Consider the following 21,953-nt stretch of genomic DNA (forward strand, 5'->3'; position numbering starts at 1 on the left):
TTCCATTGTTTTGTATTCTCTTCAATTTCTTTCATCAGTGTGTTACAGGTCTTTCACCTCCTTGGTTAAATTTATTCCTAAGTATTTTATTCTTTTTGATGCAATTGTAAATGGGATTACTTTCTTAACTTCTCTTTATGAGAACTCATTGTTATTGTATAGAAATGCAACTAATATTTGTGTATTGATTTTTTTAACATCTTTATTGGAGTATAATGGCTTTACAATGGTGTGTTAGTTTCTGCTTTATAACAAAGTGAATCAGCTATATATATACATATATCCCCATATCTCTTCCCTCTTGCATTTCCCTCCCTCCCACCCTCCCTATCCCACCCCTCTAGGTGGTCACAAAGCACCGAGCTGATCTCCCTGTGGTATGTGGCTGCTTCCCACTAGCTATCGATTTTACATTTGGTAGAGAATGTAAGTCCATGCCACTCTCTCACTTTGTCCCAGCTTCCCCTTCCCCCTCCCCATGTCCTCAAGTCCATTCTCTAGTAGGTCTGTGTCTTTATTCCCATCCTGCCCCTAGGTTCTTCATAACCGTTTTTTTTTATGTTCCATGTATATGTGTTAGCATATGGTATTTGTTTTTCTCTTTCTGACTTACTTCACTCTGTATGACAGACTCTACGTCCATCCACCTCACTACAAATAACTCAATTTTGTTTCCTTTTATGGCTGAGTAATATTCCATTGTATATATGTGCCACATCTTCTTTATCCATTCATCTGTCGATGGGCATTTAGGTTGCTTCCATGTCCTGGCTATTGTAAATAGAGCTGCAGTGAACATTGTGGTACATGAGTTATGTGTATTGATTTTATATCCTGCAACTTTACTAAATTTAATAATTAGTTCTAACAGTTTTTTGGTGGAGTCTTCAGGGTTTTGGTTATATAAACTCATGTCATCTGTGAATAGTGACAGTTTTACTTTTCCTTTCCAATTTGTAGGCCTTTTATTTATTTTTCTTGCCTAATTGATCTGGCTAGGACTTCCAATACTATGTTGGCTGAAAGTGGCAAGAGTGGGCATCCTTTTCTTGTTCCTGATCTTGCAGGAAAAGCTGAAAGCTGTTTAGTATGATGTTAGCTGGGGGCTTGTCATATATAGCCTTTATTATGGTGATATATGTTCCCTCTATACCCACTTTGTTGAGAGTTTTTAATCATAAATGGATGTTGAATTTTGTCAAATGGTTTTTCTGTATCTTATTATTTTTATCTTTGATATGATCATATGACTTTTATCTTTTGTTTTGTCAATGTGCTGTATTATGTTGATTGATTTGCTGATGTTGAACCATCCTTGCATCCCTTGAATCAATTTCCTCTTGATCATGGTACATGATCCTTTTAATGTATTTTTGAATTTTGCTTGCTAATATTTTGTTGAGGATGTTTTCATCTGTGTTCAAGAGGTGTATTAGCCTGTAATTTTCTTTTTTTTTGTGTGTGGTGTCCTTGTCTGGTTTTGCTATCAGGCTAATGCTGGCCTCATAAAATGAGTTTGAAAGTGTTTCCTCTTCTTCAATTTTTTGGAAGAGTTTAAGAATGATAGATATTAAATTTTCTTTGAATGTTTGGTAGAATTCTCCAGTGAAGCCATCTGGTCCTGGAATTTTGTTTGTTGAGAAGTTTTTGATCACTTATTCAATTTCCTTATTAGTAATCAGTCTGTTCAGACTTTCTATTTCTTTCTGATTCAGTCTTGAAAGATTGTATGTTTCTAGGAATTTTTCCAACTCTTCTATGTTGTCCAATTTGTTGACATATAATTGTTCATAATAATCACTGAGTCTGCTTACATTTACATTAATTGTACTTATTGCCATTTTGTTCATTGTTTTCTGGTTGTTTTCCTCTCTGTTCCTTTCTTCATCTCTTGCTCTCTCCCCTTGTGGTTTGATGAGTTTCTGTAGTGATATGATTGGATTCCTTTCTCATTATCTTTTTTGTGTCTACTATAGATTTTTGCTTTGTGGTTACCATGAAATTCACATATATTAGACTGTGTGTGTGTGTGTGTGTGTGTGTGTACACACATACAGTTCATATTAAATTGATAGCTAGTTGTTTGAATGCATTTTAAAACTCCACATTTTTACTCCCTCACATGTTTTATGTTTTTGAGGTCACATTTTACATCTTTTTATTTTGTGTATTCCTTAACTAAATATTGTAGTTATAGTTATTTTTACTACTTTTGTTTTTTATCCTTCATACTAGCTTTATAATAATCCACTACGTTTACTATATATTTATCTTCACCAGTGAGATTTTTACTTACATATGTTTTCTTGTTATTAATTAGTGCTCATGTTTTTTCAGCTTAAAGAAGCCCCTTTAACATTTTGTGTAAGTCCAGTTTAGTGGTAAGGCTTTAGAGGCGGCAGGAGAGCACAGGGCTGGGTCACACCCACTGCTTTTAGTGATGGAGCAGGAGAGTGCAGGGACGAGGCACTCCCACTGGCTTTAGCTGGACAGTGGGAGAGTGCTATCACTGTGTGCACCCACTGGTGCTAGCAAGGTAGTGGGAGAGGGCAAAAATGGCCCCCACCAACACCTCTATCCCTAGAGAGAGTCCTAACAGGCCCTGCCCCTCTGATAGATGCTTTAAGATTGGCAAATGAATCTTTTTCACGTAGAGTTTAGGTGCTTTTCAAACTGCTTCTTTTGTGGTGGGTCCCAGGGTGAGTGAGTCTAGAAATGAGCCCTTTAAGAGTAAAATCTTAGTTCCCTATAGCCCTTTGGGTCTCCTGAACATAAGCCCTGTTGGTTTTCAAACCATTCATTTTGGGGGCTTGTCCCTCCAGTGCAGGTCCCAAGGGTTGGGGTGCCTGATGTGGGGCACAAACCCCTCATTTCTCAGGAAGAAGCTCCATATTTGTGAGATCCTTCCTGATTATGGGTGAGCCTCACCCAAGAGTGGGATTTTTGGTGGGATTGCATCTCTGTTTTTCCCACCCTCATCATTGTGGCCCTTTTATCCTTTGTTTTAGAGGTGCTAGTCAGATAGTTTTCATTTTTTAGAGGGAATTGTTCCATTTTTAGCTAGAGATTTGGTGTGTCCGTGGGAGGAGGTGAATTCAGGATCTCCTTATACTGGCATTTTGAACCTGATAAGTGCTTATTGATGACTATGCCAGGGTTTAAGTTACTCAACCTGAATTAAGTAAATATATTAAATAAAATTATAAATAATAAAGTTAAATACAATTTGCAAAAATATAGGATTCTCTTAAGCAAAGTCCTTATTTTATTTATGTAAACTTGCAAATAGATACTAACAACTTTTTTTTTTTTTTTTTTATACAGAGAGAAAGCATTCTAAAAGTATTTCAGATAAAATAATCTTTCTGTTAGGCTCTAGTTGACCCAGAGCCATACTCATAGAGTTGGATGTCCTTGAATTGGGTTAGGGATGAACAGCCAAATAGAAAATGTCTCTTTAAAAATAGCTTTTTAGGAGTGACTGGAATTCTCACCCTGGGAAACACAACTTACCAGAATAGGTTGGCTGTGTGCTAGTTAGCTGGATAAACTGGCTCATTTAGCTGGTTGACTTAAGATTTCTAGAAGTTCTGCGATCCTTTAGAAGCTCAATGACCAAAATACTAAGAAAAATAGAATATGAGAATTGAATAAACTATGAAAATCAGTTGGTCCAGTTATTTTTACAGTGTAATTTGTAGACCACCTGAATAAGGATTATATAAAGAATTTCTTAAAAATGCAGACTCCTGGGACCAACCTCAGACTACTAATCAATATTTTGGGGGATAAGGTTAGGGAGTCATGATTTAAAAAGAGCATCCCAGGTTATTCATATTGCCATTAAAGTTTGGAAACCACGGTCGTAAAGCATAGGCCCCGCAACTAAAGTGATGTAATGTGGCACAGAGAACATATTTATTTTGCGATATGCGGGCCTCTCACTGTTGTGGCCTCTCCCATTGCAGAGCACAGGCTCTGGATGCGCAGGCTCAGAGGCCGTGGTTCACGGGCCCAGCCGCCCCGCGGCACGTGGGATCTTCCCGGACCTGGGCACGAACCCGTGTCCCCTGCATTGGCAGGCAGACTCTCAACCGCTGCACCACCAGGGAAGCCCAGAACATATTTATTGAGTGAGTTAGTGAATTAAGACAATTATCTAGAAAATAAAGAACATCAAAAATTAAAGCTTACATGTCTTTGGAGCAGACTGAGGAAAGATTTATGAGATTGACTGATGCAACTTGAATGATAATAATATTGTCATTTTCATTTTGTTCATACTGACATAGCAATAATATACTTCTTACAGATCTTTGTATGTATTGCTCAAGTTAACTTCAAGTAATTATGAATTACTTCATATTCTTTGCTTCTTTGTGTATTTATATGTATATTCCAAACTTAAACTTCTGTAACAAAAAACATTCTCAAGTCATATTTATACTGTTCCTTACCTCTGCACATTTCAAGAGCAACCATAGTATTTTAGAAATAGCATATGTCATAATTTTTAGTTTTTTTTAGTGTTACTTTTATACGAAGGCAGTAAGTGACAGGGAAATGTTCAACCCTATGAGAATAGCACTATCATACCAAACTCCCTTTAGACTTAACCTATAGTTAGGTCTAGCATATATATATTTTTAATATAAAGTATGTTGGAATAAAAACAGCACTTCTCCGAAACAAAGATGAAGAATGGCTGATAAGGTTTAGAGTTATTAAATGGGTATATTATTGAATTAGCTCCAAAGTGACTGTTGCTCTTAATTCTAGAAAGATGGAGTAGATAAAATTTTCTCTATTTCTTTTTCTAAGTATAGCTAAAAACCCTGGATATTATATGTAAAACAAACATAATAAGACTGTGAATGTTAGAGAAGAAGACAAACTGGCTAGGGACTTAACTCTAGGGGGAAAGCCATTAAAATGACAACAGATTTCACATTAGAAACCATGGAGGCTAAAGGAAGCAATACAGATTTTTTCAAGAGCTCAGTGCCAAATCAGAATTCTGTAGCCAGTGAAAATACCCTTCAGGAATGAACAGAGAAATCAAGACATTCACAAAGGAAGGAAGGCTAAAAAAATTTTTCACCAGCACATCTATTCTAAAAGATTGGCCAAAGGAAGTTCTCTAACAGAAAGAAAATGATAAAATAAGGAATTTTGTAGCATGGAGATGAAGGAAAAAATCAACAGAAAGAGTAAAAGCATGAGTAAATGCAATAGACTTTCTGTCTCAAGTTTTCAAAATTATGTTTTGAAAGTTGAAGTAAAAACTTTACAACGTCTCTGATGTGGTTCTCAATATATGCAGAGAAATAGTTACGACAATTATAAACAAAGAAGGTTTGGGATTGTAAAGGGAAGTAAGGGTTTTATACTTCATTTGACAAGTAAAACATGTATACTGTAAAGTGTGATAAATAATGTATATGTAATGTAATTAATATCAAAGCAACCACTTAAACTATACAAAGAGATATACTCAAAAACGGTTTAGATAAATCAAAATGGAATTATAAAAATATTTCCAATAACCCATGGGAAGTCATGAAAAATAAAACAGGGAAACATAATACAGAAGAAACAAGCAGAAAACACAAAAATAAAATGGCAGAACTTTTAATTCCTAATACACTAGTAATTACATGAAGTGTAAATAGTCTAAACACACAAATTGAAAAGAAAAAAGAGTTTGGCAAAGTGGATTAAAAAATGCAAGTAAAAGGATTAAAAATATACATTATGGATGAAAATAAATGCAAACACTAACAAAAAGAAAGCATGAGTGTTATATTAATATCACATCATTAATGTCGATTACACATTGGAGTAAAGAAAATTACCATGGACAGAGCAGGACATGACATAATGATAAAAGGAATCCATCCAACAATGAAACATAGCAGTGCTAAATTTGCATGCACAAAATAATAGCATCATAATATGTGAAGCAAAAGCTAATAAATGGGAAGGAGTAATACACAAATCTATAATTATAACTGGAGATTTCACTCTTCAATAATAGATGGAACAACTGAATAGAAAATCAGTAAGGTATAGATGAACTCACATCAACTAACAGGATGTAGCCAACATTTATATAGTATTCCACCTGATAGCAGCAAAATGCACATCTGTTTCAAGTAATGATGGAACACATGCCAAGACAGACTATATTCTGGGCAATAAAACAAACCTCAACAAATTTAAAATAATTGAAATAATGGAATGTGTTCTTGAACCACAATGTAATCAAACTAGAAATCAGTAACCATTGTTAACAGGAACATCTCCAACTATTGGAAACTGAACAGCATACTTCTAAACAATCCAAGGGTCAAAGAAAACCTAAAGGAAAAAACAAAATGAAAACAAACAGACAAAAAAAAAAGTGACCTGAATAAAAGTGAAAATGCAACATATTAACATTTGAAGGATCTAGCAAGAGTAATGCTGAAACGAAATTTGTAGCAAATTTGTAGCACTGAACATTTATATTAGTAGGGAGGAAAAGTCTTAAATCAACAATAAGCTTCCCTTTCAAGAAATAAGAGCAAAATAAACCCAGACAAAACAGAAGGAAGGTAATAATAAAGATAAGAGCAGTAATCAGTAAGTTGAAAACAGAAAAATATTAGAGAAAAGCATTAAAACAAAAAGTTAGCTCTTTGGTAGATAATAAAATTGGCAAACCTCTAGCTAGACTGACAAAAAGAGGAAAGAGAGAGAGGGAGGGAGAGAAAGCGAAATATTTGAGTGATCTCAGGAGTATGTGCTGTGGTGTGCAGGCTATCATGGAGCGTGAAGATTTAAATCCACCGTACACCAAGGGAGGCATCACTATTACTTTAACTACAAGTGGTTTTTGTGTATTTATATCTATGTATGGCTTTTCTCTTGGGTTATAAGTATAAATCCTTAAGAATTCTGGTGATGCATTTTCTAGGGTATTCACTTTAATAATTACAAACAAATGGTGAAAGGCCTAAAATAGCCAATTCTGTCCTTCCTTTTGGTGCCATTCAGGATTCAGCATCATTAAAAGATTGGAGCTCCTTGTTATTTTTCTGCAATGTAGTACTTCTTAATCATTTCTTGTATCTCAGATTTTTTTTTATGATTCGTTAAAGCTACCTCCAAATTTCTCATTCTTTCTCAAGCGCCCTCTCTCTCTCTCTCTCTCCCCGCATAAACATACACACACATTATACACCCACACATGCACATGTATACACACAGTTTTGCATCCAATTTCAGGTGCTTCATAGCTCCCCTGAGTTGTAGGTTTAGTACTTCTGCACAGAGAACCTAGAGTTTTTATTGTTAAAAGTTATATACTCCCCACTTGCATTATTATTATTAATAGCATTCTATCTTCTCCATGACGCTATTAGCAGGACCTGAACAGCAGAGAGTCCAGTTTTCTCATCAGTGAAGAACCAAGGGTAAGCAGCCATCTGTACTGTACTTTCTTGCATGGACATGACGGGGTGTTTTTTTTGTAGTCAGCAATCGTGACTATTTCTCAGTTCACAGTTTTTCAGGTTCTTATACATGATATTAGAGAATTTATTACTTTGGAAAAAAATCAGTTTCTTATGGGGAAAAAAATGTCGTTAGACACATTAATGAGAATGACACATAAAGCATAGCACTTTGCTAGCATTTTACTTTCTCAGTTTTACAGATGAGAAAATGAAGGATCTGAGAAGTTTAATGACTTGACCAAAATTATCCATTTGTTTAGGGGGGCAGATCCTGGACTAGACTAGAACTCAGGTTTCTGAGGCCTAATTTAGTATTCTCTCTCCATACATCTTTCTTCTTACCTGTAAGTACATGCCTAAGAATAATCATGAAGAAGTACAGTTTATTTAAAAATCAAATTCGAATATCAATTAAGAGGTTAATAAAGAGATTCAGAATTTTTTGTTAGTTGCGTAGTAAATAAAAGATGCTGTTTGGGAAGATGGGGAAATAGAGTTATACTGACAGTTTTGGTACAGATGTTTCCCTTTTCACTAGAGTACTGATCTTTATGTTCCAGAATGAAGGTTGTAGGATTGATCAGATTATAATACTTGAAATTTTATTGTTTTTCTTTTTAATTTATGTTTATTTTTTGACCATGTAAAACATTCACAATTCCAAAGTTGAAAACTGTAAATCAAATAAAGTTTAGTGAAGCCTAAAGCTTATGCCATTTTGGTGTCACTTTTCTTTTTTTTTTTTCGGTATGTGGGCCTCTCACTGCTGTGGTCTCTCCCGTTGCAGAGTACAGGCTCCGGACGCGCAGGCCCAGGGGCCATGGCTCACGGACCCAGCTGCTCCGCGGCATGTGGGATCTTACCCGACTAGGGCACGAACCCGTTTCCCCTGCATTGGCAGGCAGACTCTCAACCACTGCGCCACCAGGGAAGCCCTTGGTGTCACTTTTCAAGAAGAATAATGGGACAATAATTTACTTTAAAATTTTTACAAAAATGTTTGACTGTGAGAACACATTGCTAGAATGGGACTGGTGCAAGTAAGGGGCCCTGAAGCTTAGACTTTATTAGCTTGAAGGTAAATGTATCTCAGTTTGAAACTATGAAACAAATCATTTCAGAGGAAAATTTCTTCCTTGTTTTTCCTCTTAAACCTTCTGTAGTAACCATTTTTATTTAGTTTATCTTTCCAATGTATCCTTTACTTTTCTGTGTGTGTGTGTGTGTGTGTGTGTGTGTGTGTGTGTGTGTCTACATACATATGTATATTTATATTCTTCCTGCTTCTTTAAAGGCAGCATACTGTATATACTGAACTGTTCTTTGGTTTTCACTTAAAAACATATCCTGGGGCTTCCGTGGTGGCGCAATGGTTGAGAGTCCGCCTGCCGACACAGGGGACACGGGTTCGTGCCCCGGTCCGGGAAGATCCCACATGCCGCGGAGCAGCTAGGCCCGTGAGCCATGGCCGCTGGGCCTGCGCATCCGGAGCCTGTGCTCCGCAACGGGAGAGGCCACAACAGTGAGAGGCCCGCGTACCGCAAAACAAAACAAAACAAAAAAACATATCCTGGAGTTCACTCTATACTCTATACTGTGTCAATTTCACTCTGATTTGTTAGTATGTGGCATAGTATTCTATTGTGCGGGTTTAGGATAGTGTATTCATACAGTCCCTTTACTGATGGATGTTTGGGTTGTTTTTAATCTTGGAAATCTTTTCTCTTTTTAGTCTTTAACCCTTGGGAATCAGTTTTATAATATTTTGGCCAAATGTATCTTTCTAAGTAGGATTTAAGTATCAAAAAATAAAGGCATATGTAATTTTACCATATATTGCCAAATTCCCCTCCGTTTTGCATTTATAAGAAATATATGAGAGTCCTATTTCTCCATAGCTTCATTAACAGTGTATTAATAAGTTTAGATGTTTGCCTGTCTGTTAGAGAGATAGATAGTGGACCTTTTTCAGTTGAGAGCTTTTTCAGTTAGCTCTGTATCCTAGGATAGTTTAAACTTTAATTTCTCTCAATATGAGTGAGACATTTTATCTTTTTCTACATTGATGGTCATTTTAATTAATTTTGCTGGATCATTCTGTGTATATTTCTTTGTCTATTTTCCTGTCAAGCTATTAGGTTTTTTTTTTCTTGATTTTTTTGGAGCTGGTCACATATTTATTATTAGCCCCTTGTCTGTGATATGTTGCAAATAATTTCCCCAATTAAGTCATATACTAACAATTGAAGTTTTAAATTCCAAATGATTTTAAAGTGGTTTATGGTATTTCATTCTTTATGATGACGTTGTCTTTGGTCAAACAGTAAGTTATTAAAATTAAACAGTAGGTTTCCCTTTTTTAATCGACTTTGTATTTTAGTATAGTTTTAGACTTACAGATTTATTATGAACATAGTACATAAAGTTCCTTATACGTCATGTACATTTTTCCCTATTTACATCTTGCATTAATATGATATATTTGTTGCAAATAATGAACCAATATTGGTACATCATTATTAATTAAAGTCCATACTTTGTTCACATTCCCTTAGTTTTTCCCTGGTGTTCTTTTTCTATTCCAGGATCCCATCCAGGACACCACATTGCATTTAGTTGTCATGTCTCTTCAGGCTCCTTTTGGCTGTGACAGTGTCTCAGACTTTTCTTGTTTTCAATGACCTTCACAGTTTTGAGGCATACTCGTCAAGTATTTTGTAGAATGTCCCTCAGCTATTTTCTCATAATTAGACTGGGGTAGTACATTTTTGGGAGGAAGACAATAGGAGTAAAATGCTTTTTTCATCACATTATATGAAGGGTACATTGCCTACCCACGTGACTTATCATTCGTGATGTTAACCTTGATTGCCTGGCTTGAAGTCATATTTGTCAGCTTGCTCTACTGTGAAGTTTTTCTTTCTATTCTCCCTTTTTATACTGTAGAAGAAAGTCACTGTGTGCAGCCCACTCAAGAATTGGGGGATTATGCTCCACTTCCTTAAGGGTAAATGAATTATTTGGAATTCTTCTGTATGAGAAATAGGTCTCATTTATTTATTCATCAGTTTATTTATACATTGTCTATTTATTTATATCAGTTTGGGCTCAGAGATATTTATTTTATATTTTGTATTATAGACTCAGTACTACTTCATTTACTTTGTTGCTCAAATTGGCCTTGCTTTGATTACTAAGAGCTTTTTGATTGATCCCTGTATCCCTTTGATAGAACCCTATTGATTTTGCTTTGTTTTTAGCTTTTCTTACTTTCTGGCATTACAAGATGCTCTAAGCTCATCTCGTCCTTGTACTTTTCCTGTGTCAGTCCCAGAATCAACCATTTTTCCAGGGAAATTTTCTTTTAATGTTATAGAAATATCACAAAAGAAAAATCTGTATCAATCAGGGTCCTATTAGGCATACTCAAAATAGGATAATTTGAGGAGGGCTTAAAAAAAAAACTTTTACAAATAGGGGGTGCCAGAAAAGCCCAGTGTGTATAGATTTAGTAACCGTGACTCTATTATCATCCATAGAACTGAAGGGAATTGGGAGGGAACACTTATTAGATCCCAGGAGAGAGTCATGTACTTGAGACATTCTTGAGAGGCTTAATGACCTTCAGTGGAAGGATACAGCCTTCCTGAATCCAGCCTCAGAAAGGAAGAGATTTACACTCTTTTCCCTCCTTCCAATCATTTGTGGGAAGCCAGAAGTCAAAGGAGCTCTTTGATACCTATCAGTATAACCAGTCGCCCTCCCAAGAAAAAAAGCAAGGTAGAGATGGATAGAGAAGGGTTCTGCTGAGACAATCCAAAGATATCCAGCAGGATATCATTGGATATATTTTCCTTTTGGAAAAAAATGTAATCCTACCATTATTATGATAGAACTTCACTACTAATGATTCTATAAATACAGAGGAATTCACATAATTTAACCTTTTATTTTGAATAAAGTAGTCAACAGTGGATTTGATTGAGTACCTAAATGGCTAGCTAAATTGCTAGAAGGATGCTAAAACCATTAAATGAAACACACAAAAATGGAGAAAATTATACCTAAAAAAACCTGTCTCAGAGTGAGTGCCATTTGTCTTGGGAGGAATAATTTGAAAAGTACTTAGTGTTTAAAGAAGGAGGAGTGGAAATTGGAAAGGCACACTAGAGGTATGCCTTAATAACAATCAACATGCTGTTAACAGGTTTTGAAGGGGTGTAGATCTTGTTCACCTCAGGGATGATATTCCAAATATTTAATGATATGCTTGACATAGGCACAAACCAGCCAGAATGTATAAATGAACCAGAAGCAATAAGTATGAATATAAATTAGTATTTATAATTGATCTATGTATGTATTTAGATATGATTGCTCTAGGACTCAGACATTTGTCTCCTAGAGATCTTATTCAGTCTCATGGCGTTAAATACCAATGATATGTTGTAACACTTAAATTTAAGTTTCTAGTATAGACATCAGACTTAAATATTAAGACCTTCAGACTTAAATATCCAAGCCATTTCCCCATCATATGCATTTAAATATCTAAAGACATCTCAAGATTTACATGTCTAAAATGTAATTTTTTCCTAGACAAAAAAATGCTCTTTTGAAGTCTTTCATATCTTAGCTACATACAATCTATTCTTCTAGTTGTTCAAGTTAAAAATTATCATCTTTATTGTTTATACATTACATACAACGAAATGTACCCATTTTAAGTGTACGGTTTGACAAATTTTAACAAATCACAACCATCAAGATATAGATTTCCATTACCTCAAAAAAACTTCCTTTTTCTGTTTCACCTCTGCCCTAGGCAATTGCTGATTTGTTTTTTTAATTTTTTTTCTAAAGTATTATGTTAATGGAATCATACTATATGATGTATGTAATAATATATACTATTTTGTGTCTGGCTACTGGCTTTTTTTGTTCAGAGACTCATCCAAAATTTCAAACGATACTGATAAATTGAATCTTGTTGAATATATCTGTAGTTTTTTGGTTTCTTTTATTTTGTTTTATTGCTAAGTAGTATTCCATTGTATGGATATACCAAAATTTGTTTATCCATTCACCTGTTGATGGATATTTGAATTGTTTTCAGTTTGGGGACCATTATAAATAAAGCTGTTAGGAACATTTGTGTAAGAAGTGTTTGTATAGACATATATTTTCATTTCTTTTCATTAATTTCCTAGGTGTAAAATTTCTGGATCATATGAAAAATGTATGTGTAACTTTATATGAAACTGATAAACTATTTTAAAACGTGGTTGTATATTTTTCATTCCTACCAGTAATGCATGAGAATTCTAGTTGCTCTACATCCTCACCAGCACTTGATATTGTCAACTTTTTAACTTTAGTGATTGAATGGAGGTTATCTCATGGTTTCAGTTCTCATTTTCCTGATGAATGATAATGTTACACATCTTTTCGTGGGCTTATTGGCCATTCATACATCTTCTTCTGTTAACTATATGTTCAAATCTTTTCTGTATTTTTAGAAATTGGATTATCTTTCTATTGACTTGTAAGAAGCTTTTATGTATTCTGAATGCAAAACCTTTGTCAGTTGTCTTTATTGCAAACATTTTCTCCCAATCTGTGACTTTCCTTTTCTTTTACTTAACACTGTTTTTAAAAATACAAAGTTTCAAAGTTCAATTTCTCATACTTTTTCTTTTATGATCCATGTTTCTTGTGCTTTATCTAAGAAATATTTATCTGCCCCAAAGTAGGGGAGATTTTCTCAGATTTTCTTCAGTTTTATAGTTTTAACTTTTACTTTTGGTCTAGGATTCATTTTGAGTTAACTTTTGTAGATGACATGGTGAGAATTAAATTTATTTACTTTTTAAATATGCATATTTAGCACTACCTATTGAAATGACTGTCTTTTCCTCATAAATTACTTTAGAAGCTTTGTGGAAACTGACTGTGTATGTGTGAGTTTATTTCTAAACTCTCTATTCTGTCCCATCATATGTCTTTTTTTTTTGTGGTACGCGGGCCTCTCACTGCTGTGCCCTCTCCTGTTGCGGAGCACAGTCTCCAGACGCGCAGGCTCAGCGGCCATGGCTCACGGGCCCAGCCGCTCCGCGGCACGTGGGATCTTCCCAGACCGGGGCACGAACCCGCGTCCCCTGCATCGGCAGGTGGACTCTCAACCACTGCGCCACCAGAAAAGCCCTGTTGTTTTTAAATAACAGCAATATTAACTCATCTATACGTAGTAGGCTCATCAGTTTACAGAGCAGGGAGTTTCCCGCCTTAGTCACCAGTTGCTTAGGTCTCTTTAGCCTATTCCAGGAAAACAACAGTTTAAACAAAACTTTGCATGACAAGAACTGAAGCTCTTTATTGATAATTTTATTAGATAATTTATCATTTCATTATACTATAAAATACAATACTTGCCTTTTTTGTGCCATAGGTTTTCTTTCAAATATTGATTATCACAGATGTTTTTAATTAATTGCTTTGGTATTTTAAAAATAATGGTCATGGTAATTGAAGACTGAAGACAACTCAGCATTTAAATAATCAAATGACTTTTCCTTTTTTCCTTCAGTATTTTGGTAGTGAAATATTTTAATGGTAATGAAAGATTCTTAATCTTTTTTGGATCTGATTAAAGCTTTGGAACCTCTTCCTAAAAAAAAAGTAATTACACACACATGTACATGATAATGGTAATTTCAGTGTTTTTTCAGTAATGAAGTATTTTACACTATTGGGTAAATTTTCATACCATACATGGTCCCAGAATAACTGTAGTAATTTTGCTTTCTTTGTCAGATGTGTATAGGCATACTTAACAGAATACCTATTATACCTATTTTACTTTACATTTCCATTCTCATGTTTTCCTTCATTATTCTTTTTTCTCTTTCTTTTTTGTTTTCTTCTTAATCCAGGTCCACAAATGTGTATTATTTAAAGTTATTGTAAAGGGATTTAGGGAAATTTGCTTTGAAGTCTCCTTTTTTTTCTTTCATTTATTTTTTATTGTTTTCTTCCTTTTTTTTTTTTTTGTTCTTTTCTTCTGTCTTCTCCCACCCTCCAATTTAATTATTACACATACACATGCATATTCACATGAGTGATCATACTGAGGGTCTTGTTTGTTTGCGTGTCTGTTTTTGCAGGGGGTCTTTTCTTTAATCCTGGGCAGGATTTGCTAACTCTCTGTTGATTGCTTCACAGTCTGCAAAGCGATACAATTTGTTCCTGAGGCGGCGTCTTATGGTAACCAGTGCTGAATGATGCTGCTTATGCTTTGGATGCATTGCTAGTGCTGCAGTGCTAGCCCAAGCCATTTTTGTTGCAATGAATACTATTGATTTGGGGGACTTTGTCACTGATTCCTATTCCCCAGGCAACTGGGGTTTTAGAATGGTGATTCTTAATCTTTCTTGGGTCTGATTCAAGCTTTGGAAACTTTTCCTAAAAAAATGTAATTACATACACACATAAATACACACACACGCACATACACATATACACACATGCAGTTTACATAGTTTCAGAAGTTTACGAATCCCCAGCAAGAATCCAAGTTTATAAACCTCAGAAAAACGACCTCATTCAATAGCCACCCAGATATTTGCCTCACTATAAACAGGCATTTCCAAGAACAAATCAAACACAAATACAAATACAAACCTCATACACACTGCAAAAAATGATCTTAATGTCATGTCCTGAGCAAAACAAAAGTGATGTGTTTTAATAGTGTACAATTATATGTAACAAAATTATCAGGTTTTTCTGCCCCAGTTAGCTTCAACCTGTTTTTGTTAACAGTCCTAAGATATGTACCTCATGGTGATTTACAAGGCTACCAGTGATTTCTCTGTATTTAAAAATTTTTTTACAGTTTATAGTTAGGATATGACATAATAATAGGTATTTGGGTTTTTCTATGTAGCCAAAGGCTACCTTGGCTACCTTTCAGGAGAAGGGAATTACATACACCCATTTTGACCGAACATTCAGGAAATAATTAGATTCACTATTCTAGTTACTTTGTTTATTCCCTAATAGACAAGAACTCTTGAGTGTGATTTTTGTTGATTTCTATGTGCACATCTTCTATCACCAGAACTTCTCTCTGTGGACCTAAATTTAGCTTGTTCAAACAATATGACCGCTTATAAATATATGGTGTTTAAAAAAAACCTCTATCATACAGAATATGACTGTCCCAGATTTAGAGCAAAAAGATTATTGTTTTTTCCCTCTAATTTTTTGCTTTGATTATATTTAATCTAATTAGTATCTTTTTTCCTTCCCCAGTTGGCTCCACAAATTTTGGTGAATTTCATAAGATATGCTAATACTGTGATGATTTACAAGAGCTCAAATAATTTTTTTGTTTTGTTCACCTTTTTTTAATGATTTATAATCAAGATATAACATGATAACCGTTTGAATTTTTTCAGGGTTTTCTTTTCGTTTTACTTTCTTTTAGGAAAAGAGAGATGATTATGTATCCTTTGACTGGGGTGTAGAGAACTCAGACATAACATTTGAATTACTGTATTTTGATATGTAATCTCTAGACTCCCTGAATATTTTTTGTTTCTTCATTCTTTTTTCCACTCATTTCCTCCTGTGCACTGGGAGCTAGTTCTTTCTGAGACACATCAGTTATGCATTCACATAGATAAAATACAGTTATTCTGTTCACAGACCACAGATCAAACATGAGATTTTTGTCTTATTCTTACTTGACTGATCTACAACCAATCCTTTTTATGGGTGATCTGCCTGGCCTGACTTGAATGAAAAACAGCATAGAGTACCATAAAAGAAACTCATAAACTAATATAAATGCCAGTTATGAAAATAAAAACCCAGTTCCCCAATCACGGGTTAGCTAAAGCAGTCGGAAAGTTGCCTATGTTATAAATTTGCATCACAGGGTTAGAGAGATCACTGACATGCACTGCGTCATCTATTTACATCATTCTAGGTATTATATGTCTCCTATTCCAAATATTAAGTATTACATGTTATATATAAACTATAAAGAAGACCAAATCAGTCAAACATGAAATCTCTTCTTTCTGAAGCTCTCTAGTGTTTTTGCAGTTTTGAAAGGGGAGGAATTAATGAACTACACATGTGAAAGCTGAATTTGTAAGTTTGACGATTATACTGAGAGAATTGATAACACAAATTTAAACAGCGGATTGCATTTAGCTCACTTAAGAAGTTGATGTTGAAAGGAGATTTGCATGAGTTTACTTGTAGTGAAGCCAGCTGGCACGCTTACTTGCTTTCTAATTTTTAACTGCATGTTGATTTCATTTTAACCCTTCAAAAGTTGAATTAGAAAGTAGCAACTTTATGAAAACATACATATAAGCATTAATCATAAGTTTATGTTCTTGCAGTGAGATTCATTAATTGGTCTATAATTAATTATACCCCCAAAGTAGTGTGTGACCATGAATTATTTGTTGGACTAATTGGTACGTTGTTTAATGAAGATAACAAGTCTCTCTGAATATGCATTTTGGGATCAATGTATACATGTATTCATTTTGTGTTTTGGTATAATTGTAGCATTTTTATTGTGTGTGCATGTAGTAAATATGCTTAGCTTCATCTTGAGTCTTTGTTGTTTAATATGTAACTTTATGGCATTTCACTTTCTAAAATAAGCATGATCTTCTGTTGATGAAAACTCTGGTTGTCTTCATCTGTCATTTCAGGACTGAAAAAAAATATATGCTGATCAAATTTTAGCTGATCCCTTTCATGTTTTTGCCATGTGAAAGTAAAACTATAATTTAAAGTTGTGTCATTCATGTCTCCTGCAGTTTAAAAAAGATGAACAAAGCAAAGATTCTATCTTCTTCAGAGATGGAATTAGGCAAATTGATTTTGTGCTTTCCTATGTTGATGACATAAAGAAAGAAGCTGAACTGAAGGCAGTAAGTACTTATGTAAGAGAGATGGGAATAATAAGAAGAAGCACGTTCTATACTTTGACAGGGATGTTTCCTCTGAATTATGTTGTAAAAGTTAGCAGCCCCAGAGTGTTACTGAAAGCTGAAACTGAGTGAAAAGACTACAAAATACGCAGCCTAAGAATGGATGTGTAAAGTCAATTTTATTTTTTGGATATTTTGGACAGTGACTTCTTTTTCTTCTCCCAAGTGACTGATATATTTTTTATATAGCTCACCTTTGATATTAAATGTGACCTCCAGAATTTGAGGTGTATATCTGAATATAATATTTATCTTTTGTGTTTAATTTTCATTTTGACTTTCATTAATCCATTTTATCTGAGTAGCCTTGATATTATGTTCTTTCTGACCTTATCACTTTCTGAACTTACATTATTTATTCATTTTTTTTACTTGTAAGTTCACAAAACCAAGGACTTTGTCTTGTTCATTACTGTATACTCAAATGCTTAGAACAGCAGTTAGAGCATAATGGATGCTTAATAAATATTAGATATTTGAAATAATGAATTAATATATTAATTCATATGGGTAAGCATATAAACACACATTTGCTAACATACTTACATAGGAAATAAATGTCACATAAAGTAAAAAACTGTAGCTATTATCCCCATAAGGCCCTGTACATAGCCATTTCTGTCCATTTCTTCCACCCTTTGCCTGGAAACTCTTCCACCAGGCCTCTAAAATTCATTCACTATCACCATATTCAGCTCTTCTCTGAATGTCCCCTTCAAGCCTAGCTCCTCGTGTGGGTTTGGTGCCTTCCACAGCAGTCCTCTCAAGCGGTGGTGGTTTTTCCCTTACGTTTTTCTGGAAATGGATGAATGCCTGCTCTCCTTTTATCGTATTGTTGATTACAGTCTATCCTCCCTCGCTCAGCCTTGAAGCTCCTGAGTTTTAAATCTCATCGGAGTTATCGCTACCCTGCATTGTTGCTGTCATTAATCTGTCCCTGGCCTTCTGTTCTATTTCTCAACAATTTTAGCTCCTGGATCACCATCACTGTCTCCACAAATACTCCCTTTTTAAGTATTGATTATCTCAATGGTTATCTAGATGATTATTTTGGCATCCTAGCCTCTCTGTTCCTTGAACTCCCTTTTGCAAGTATCTTAGTCTCTAACTCAGCCATTCACTCCCCTAGAACTTGTCATTACTAATAACTACAACTCTTTATAATCTCCTTCAAAGTATCCAACTGTCTGACCAATCCCTCGAATATGTCTGACCAATACTCTTCTTCCTTCAGCTGCACCAGGACCAGGTAAGATGCAATTATCTTGACTCCTTTTTACTGCTGCTCCTTATCTTTATGCTCTTCTTTATGCTTATTCAGTTTAAATCTCATATCACATTATACTCTATTGCATGTGCCATCAGATCCCTTGCCCATCTCTCAATTGTACTTAACTTTGGAAAACAATTTTAGTTAAACCCAACTTTCCACCTGCTAATGCTAGAACCATGCAGAAAGACAGACATACATTTCACTTACTGGTTTTATCTCATATTTGTGCTGATAGACCTTAACTCGGTCCTTAATGCTATCTGGCAGTCATACTTCCTTAATTTATTCAGTTTCCCACTCTCCTGGGTGACTGTTTTATAACTTTTTCTCTCTCACACCTATGTATCCTCCCCATTTTCAAGCTTAGCTGACCACTTTTCTAAGTCACTGAGAAAACTGAAACAAGTAGAAGAGAAATTCTTAATTTTTATTACCACATTTGTCCATCTACCAGCATCTTCCACTTGTATAATCTACCTTTCTTCCTTTTACCATAGATGTACTATTTATCCTTCTATCTAAAGCCAACACATTTGCTTGTGTTCTGGATCCCTTTCTTCTTGCCTACCGTTTAGGAGTCAACAAGACTACCCCCAGGTTTGCTGACTCACTAAAAGGACTCACAGGACACAGCATGTAGCCATACTCAATGGCTATGTTTTATTGCAATTAAATAATAAAAGCAAAATCAGCAAAAGGAAAAGATGCATGGGGCAAAGTCCAGAGAAAACCAGGAGCAAGCTTATAAGAGTTCTCTCCCAGTGGAGTCACACGGGATGCAGTTAATTCCTCCAGTAACAATGTATGACACCACATTGGAAGTACTGTTTACTAAGGAAGCTCATTAAAGACTCAGTGCTGTAGGATGTTATTGGGGGCTGGTCCTTGTAACGTTCTGCCTGTCTCATACCAACATTCCGTAGTCCCGGAAGAAAGCAGACGTTCAGTATGAACTACATAGTTTGTACAAACAGTTGAGGTAAAGTGAGCCACTCTTAGTTCTGGGAATGGTGGGAACCCTCACAAAAACCAAGTTCCCAGACACCGGAACCAACCTTGCAGGCAGGCCTTTCTAAGGATAGCAGTTTCAAGCCTGTTACATTAACTCTTTTCTGTATACCTACTTAGGGATATTGCTTTTACGATTCTTTCCTCTCTCTTAAAATTGCATTTTGTGGTGTTCTTTACCGGATCATTTCTTTCAACAAATAAATGTGCTGTTAATTCTTCCATGTTAAAAACAAATTAAAAAGCAAGCACAAAGACCTCCTCTTAATCTCAATTTCCCTGCCAGCTAATGTCGACTTCTCAATTTTCTTTTTGCCCAGTTTTCTCTTAAACCCATTCCTATCAGGCCTTAACATCACCCAATCTGCTCATCTTCAGATAAATGAATCCAGTGATCAAGTCTCAACCCTCATCTTGCTTGACCTGTTAGCAGCATTTGCCACTGATTACCATTCCCTTCTCTACAGTTTATGTTCTTCACTCAACTTCCAGGTCTCCACATTCTCTTAGTTTTCTTCTTATTTCACTAGCCGCTCCTTCTCAATCTTTTCTTCTCCCTGATTTCTTGTTACTGTAGTGCCTCAGGTTCAGTCCTTAATCCTCTTCTTTTCTCAGCCTACATTGATTTCTTTGATGATGCTTCCTGTCTCACAGTTTTAAAATTTAAAACCATGTTTGTGCTAATTCCAACGTTTACCTTTCCAGTTGGTACTTCTTTCCCCTGTGACTATTCTGCATCTCTACTTGGAAGTCTTAGAGAATCTCAGACTCAGCAGGTCTAAAATGAACTCCTGGACTTCCCCTGAAAGCCTGATTCATCTACAAGTCTTCCCCAACTACAATTATTTATCATACATTTCAGTAGTTGCAAAGGATATAATCTATAATGTTTTGTAAATGGTCCAGTTTTTAGCATATATACCATGGAAATTTGACACTCACCATCATTTATTTTAAAAACTGAGTTATATGAAGATAATCTTTTTTAACACTTTGAATTTTACATCATTTATTTTTCTCCACCTAAAATTTTCCTTCCACTCTGTCCACATAATTTTTTCCTAATTTAAGTGTTTTATCTTTGGGAGTCTTTTATTGTTTGTTCAGTCTTAAGTTTGCTACAACAAATGTGTATATACCTTGAAGTGTTTTTATTTCCTTTCACCAGAACAGTCTAAGCCTTAAACTTCTTCTTTTGTTTTGAGGTTTTTTTTTTTACAACTGTACAAGTGCATAATTGATAAAACATCATGAATATACTACAATATTTGACAAGTAGTTATCAAACATCAAAACTAAAGTCATCCTAAATGCGTCAAATAATGAAATGAACACGGGGGCTTTAAACAATATTTTCCATATCTTACTCCTCCACCATCTAGTGGGAAGCAGACACATAGCACAGGGAGATCAGCTCGGTGCTTTGTGACCACCTAGAGGGGTGGGATAGGGAGGGTGGGAGGGAGACGCAAGAGGAAAGAGGTATGGGGATAGATATATATGTATAGCTGATTCACTTTGTTATAAAGCAGAAACTAACACACCATTGTAAAGCAATTATAGTGCAATAAAGATGTTAAAAAAAAACCCAAAAAACAATATTTTCCTTATTTGTAAATGAATGAGAATTATTCCTAGAATGAGATGGTTCAGCTTCAAGTATATTCTATTTTTATATATGTTTGTATAAATTAAGCTTGTTCAGATAAATAAGTAGGTTGGAATAGAAAATGTACTGTTTTAGCAGTTTGAATCTTTTTTGAGCTCCTGAATTATAGTCCCAAATTACAAAGTGATTTATCATAAAAGTAATGTTTAATGGTCTGTCACCTAATAATCCTCTTAGCTCAGCCTTCAGTTTTACTGAGCTCAGAGAATTGGTGTCCACATGACTTGCAAAACCATTTGTTACTACAGTGAGAAGATTCACTTTTTTTTAATACTGATAACAATATTTTGAATGTCCCTCTCTGCCCCTTGTTGTTTTGTTTTGTTTTTGCCTTCCTGGATGTTCACAGCCTGCCTTTTCTTTGGTAACCTAGGAGAGGGGCAATTGTGAAAGGGTATCAGAGAGAGGAGAATTATTCATAGACATATTCTCACATGTAGTAAACTTTGGAAATGGAGAAAAAGAACCCATTAAAATTATATTTT

General features: G+C 35.1%; 1 protein-coding gene across 1 annotated transcript in view; it reads left to right on the plus strand.

The window, feature by feature from the left end:
- ANO5 (anoctamin 5) overlaps nt 1-21,953 on the plus strand; it is a 96,360-nt gene that overhangs the window by 13,358 nt on the left and 61,049 nt on the right. Inside the window, exons 3-5 of the mRNA XM_024764704.1 lie at nt 7,407-7,457; nt 14,721-14,762; nt 17,345-17,458. Coding sequence (XP_024620472.1) covers nt 7,407-7,457; nt 14,721-14,762; nt 17,345-17,458 — 207 coding nt within the window. The remainder of the gene's footprint in view (nt 1-7,406; nt 7,458-14,720; nt 14,763-17,344; nt 17,459-21,953) is intronic.

This window comes from Neophocaena asiaeorientalis, unplaced genomic scaffold, assembly GCF_003031525.2.
Source record: "Neophocaena asiaeorientalis asiaeorientalis breed wild unplaced genomic scaffold, Neophocaena_asiaeorientalis_V1.1 scaffold230, whole genome shotgun sequence".
Taxonomy (NCBI): Eukaryota; Metazoa; Chordata; class Mammalia; order Artiodactyla; family Phocoenidae; genus Neophocaena; species Neophocaena asiaeorientalis.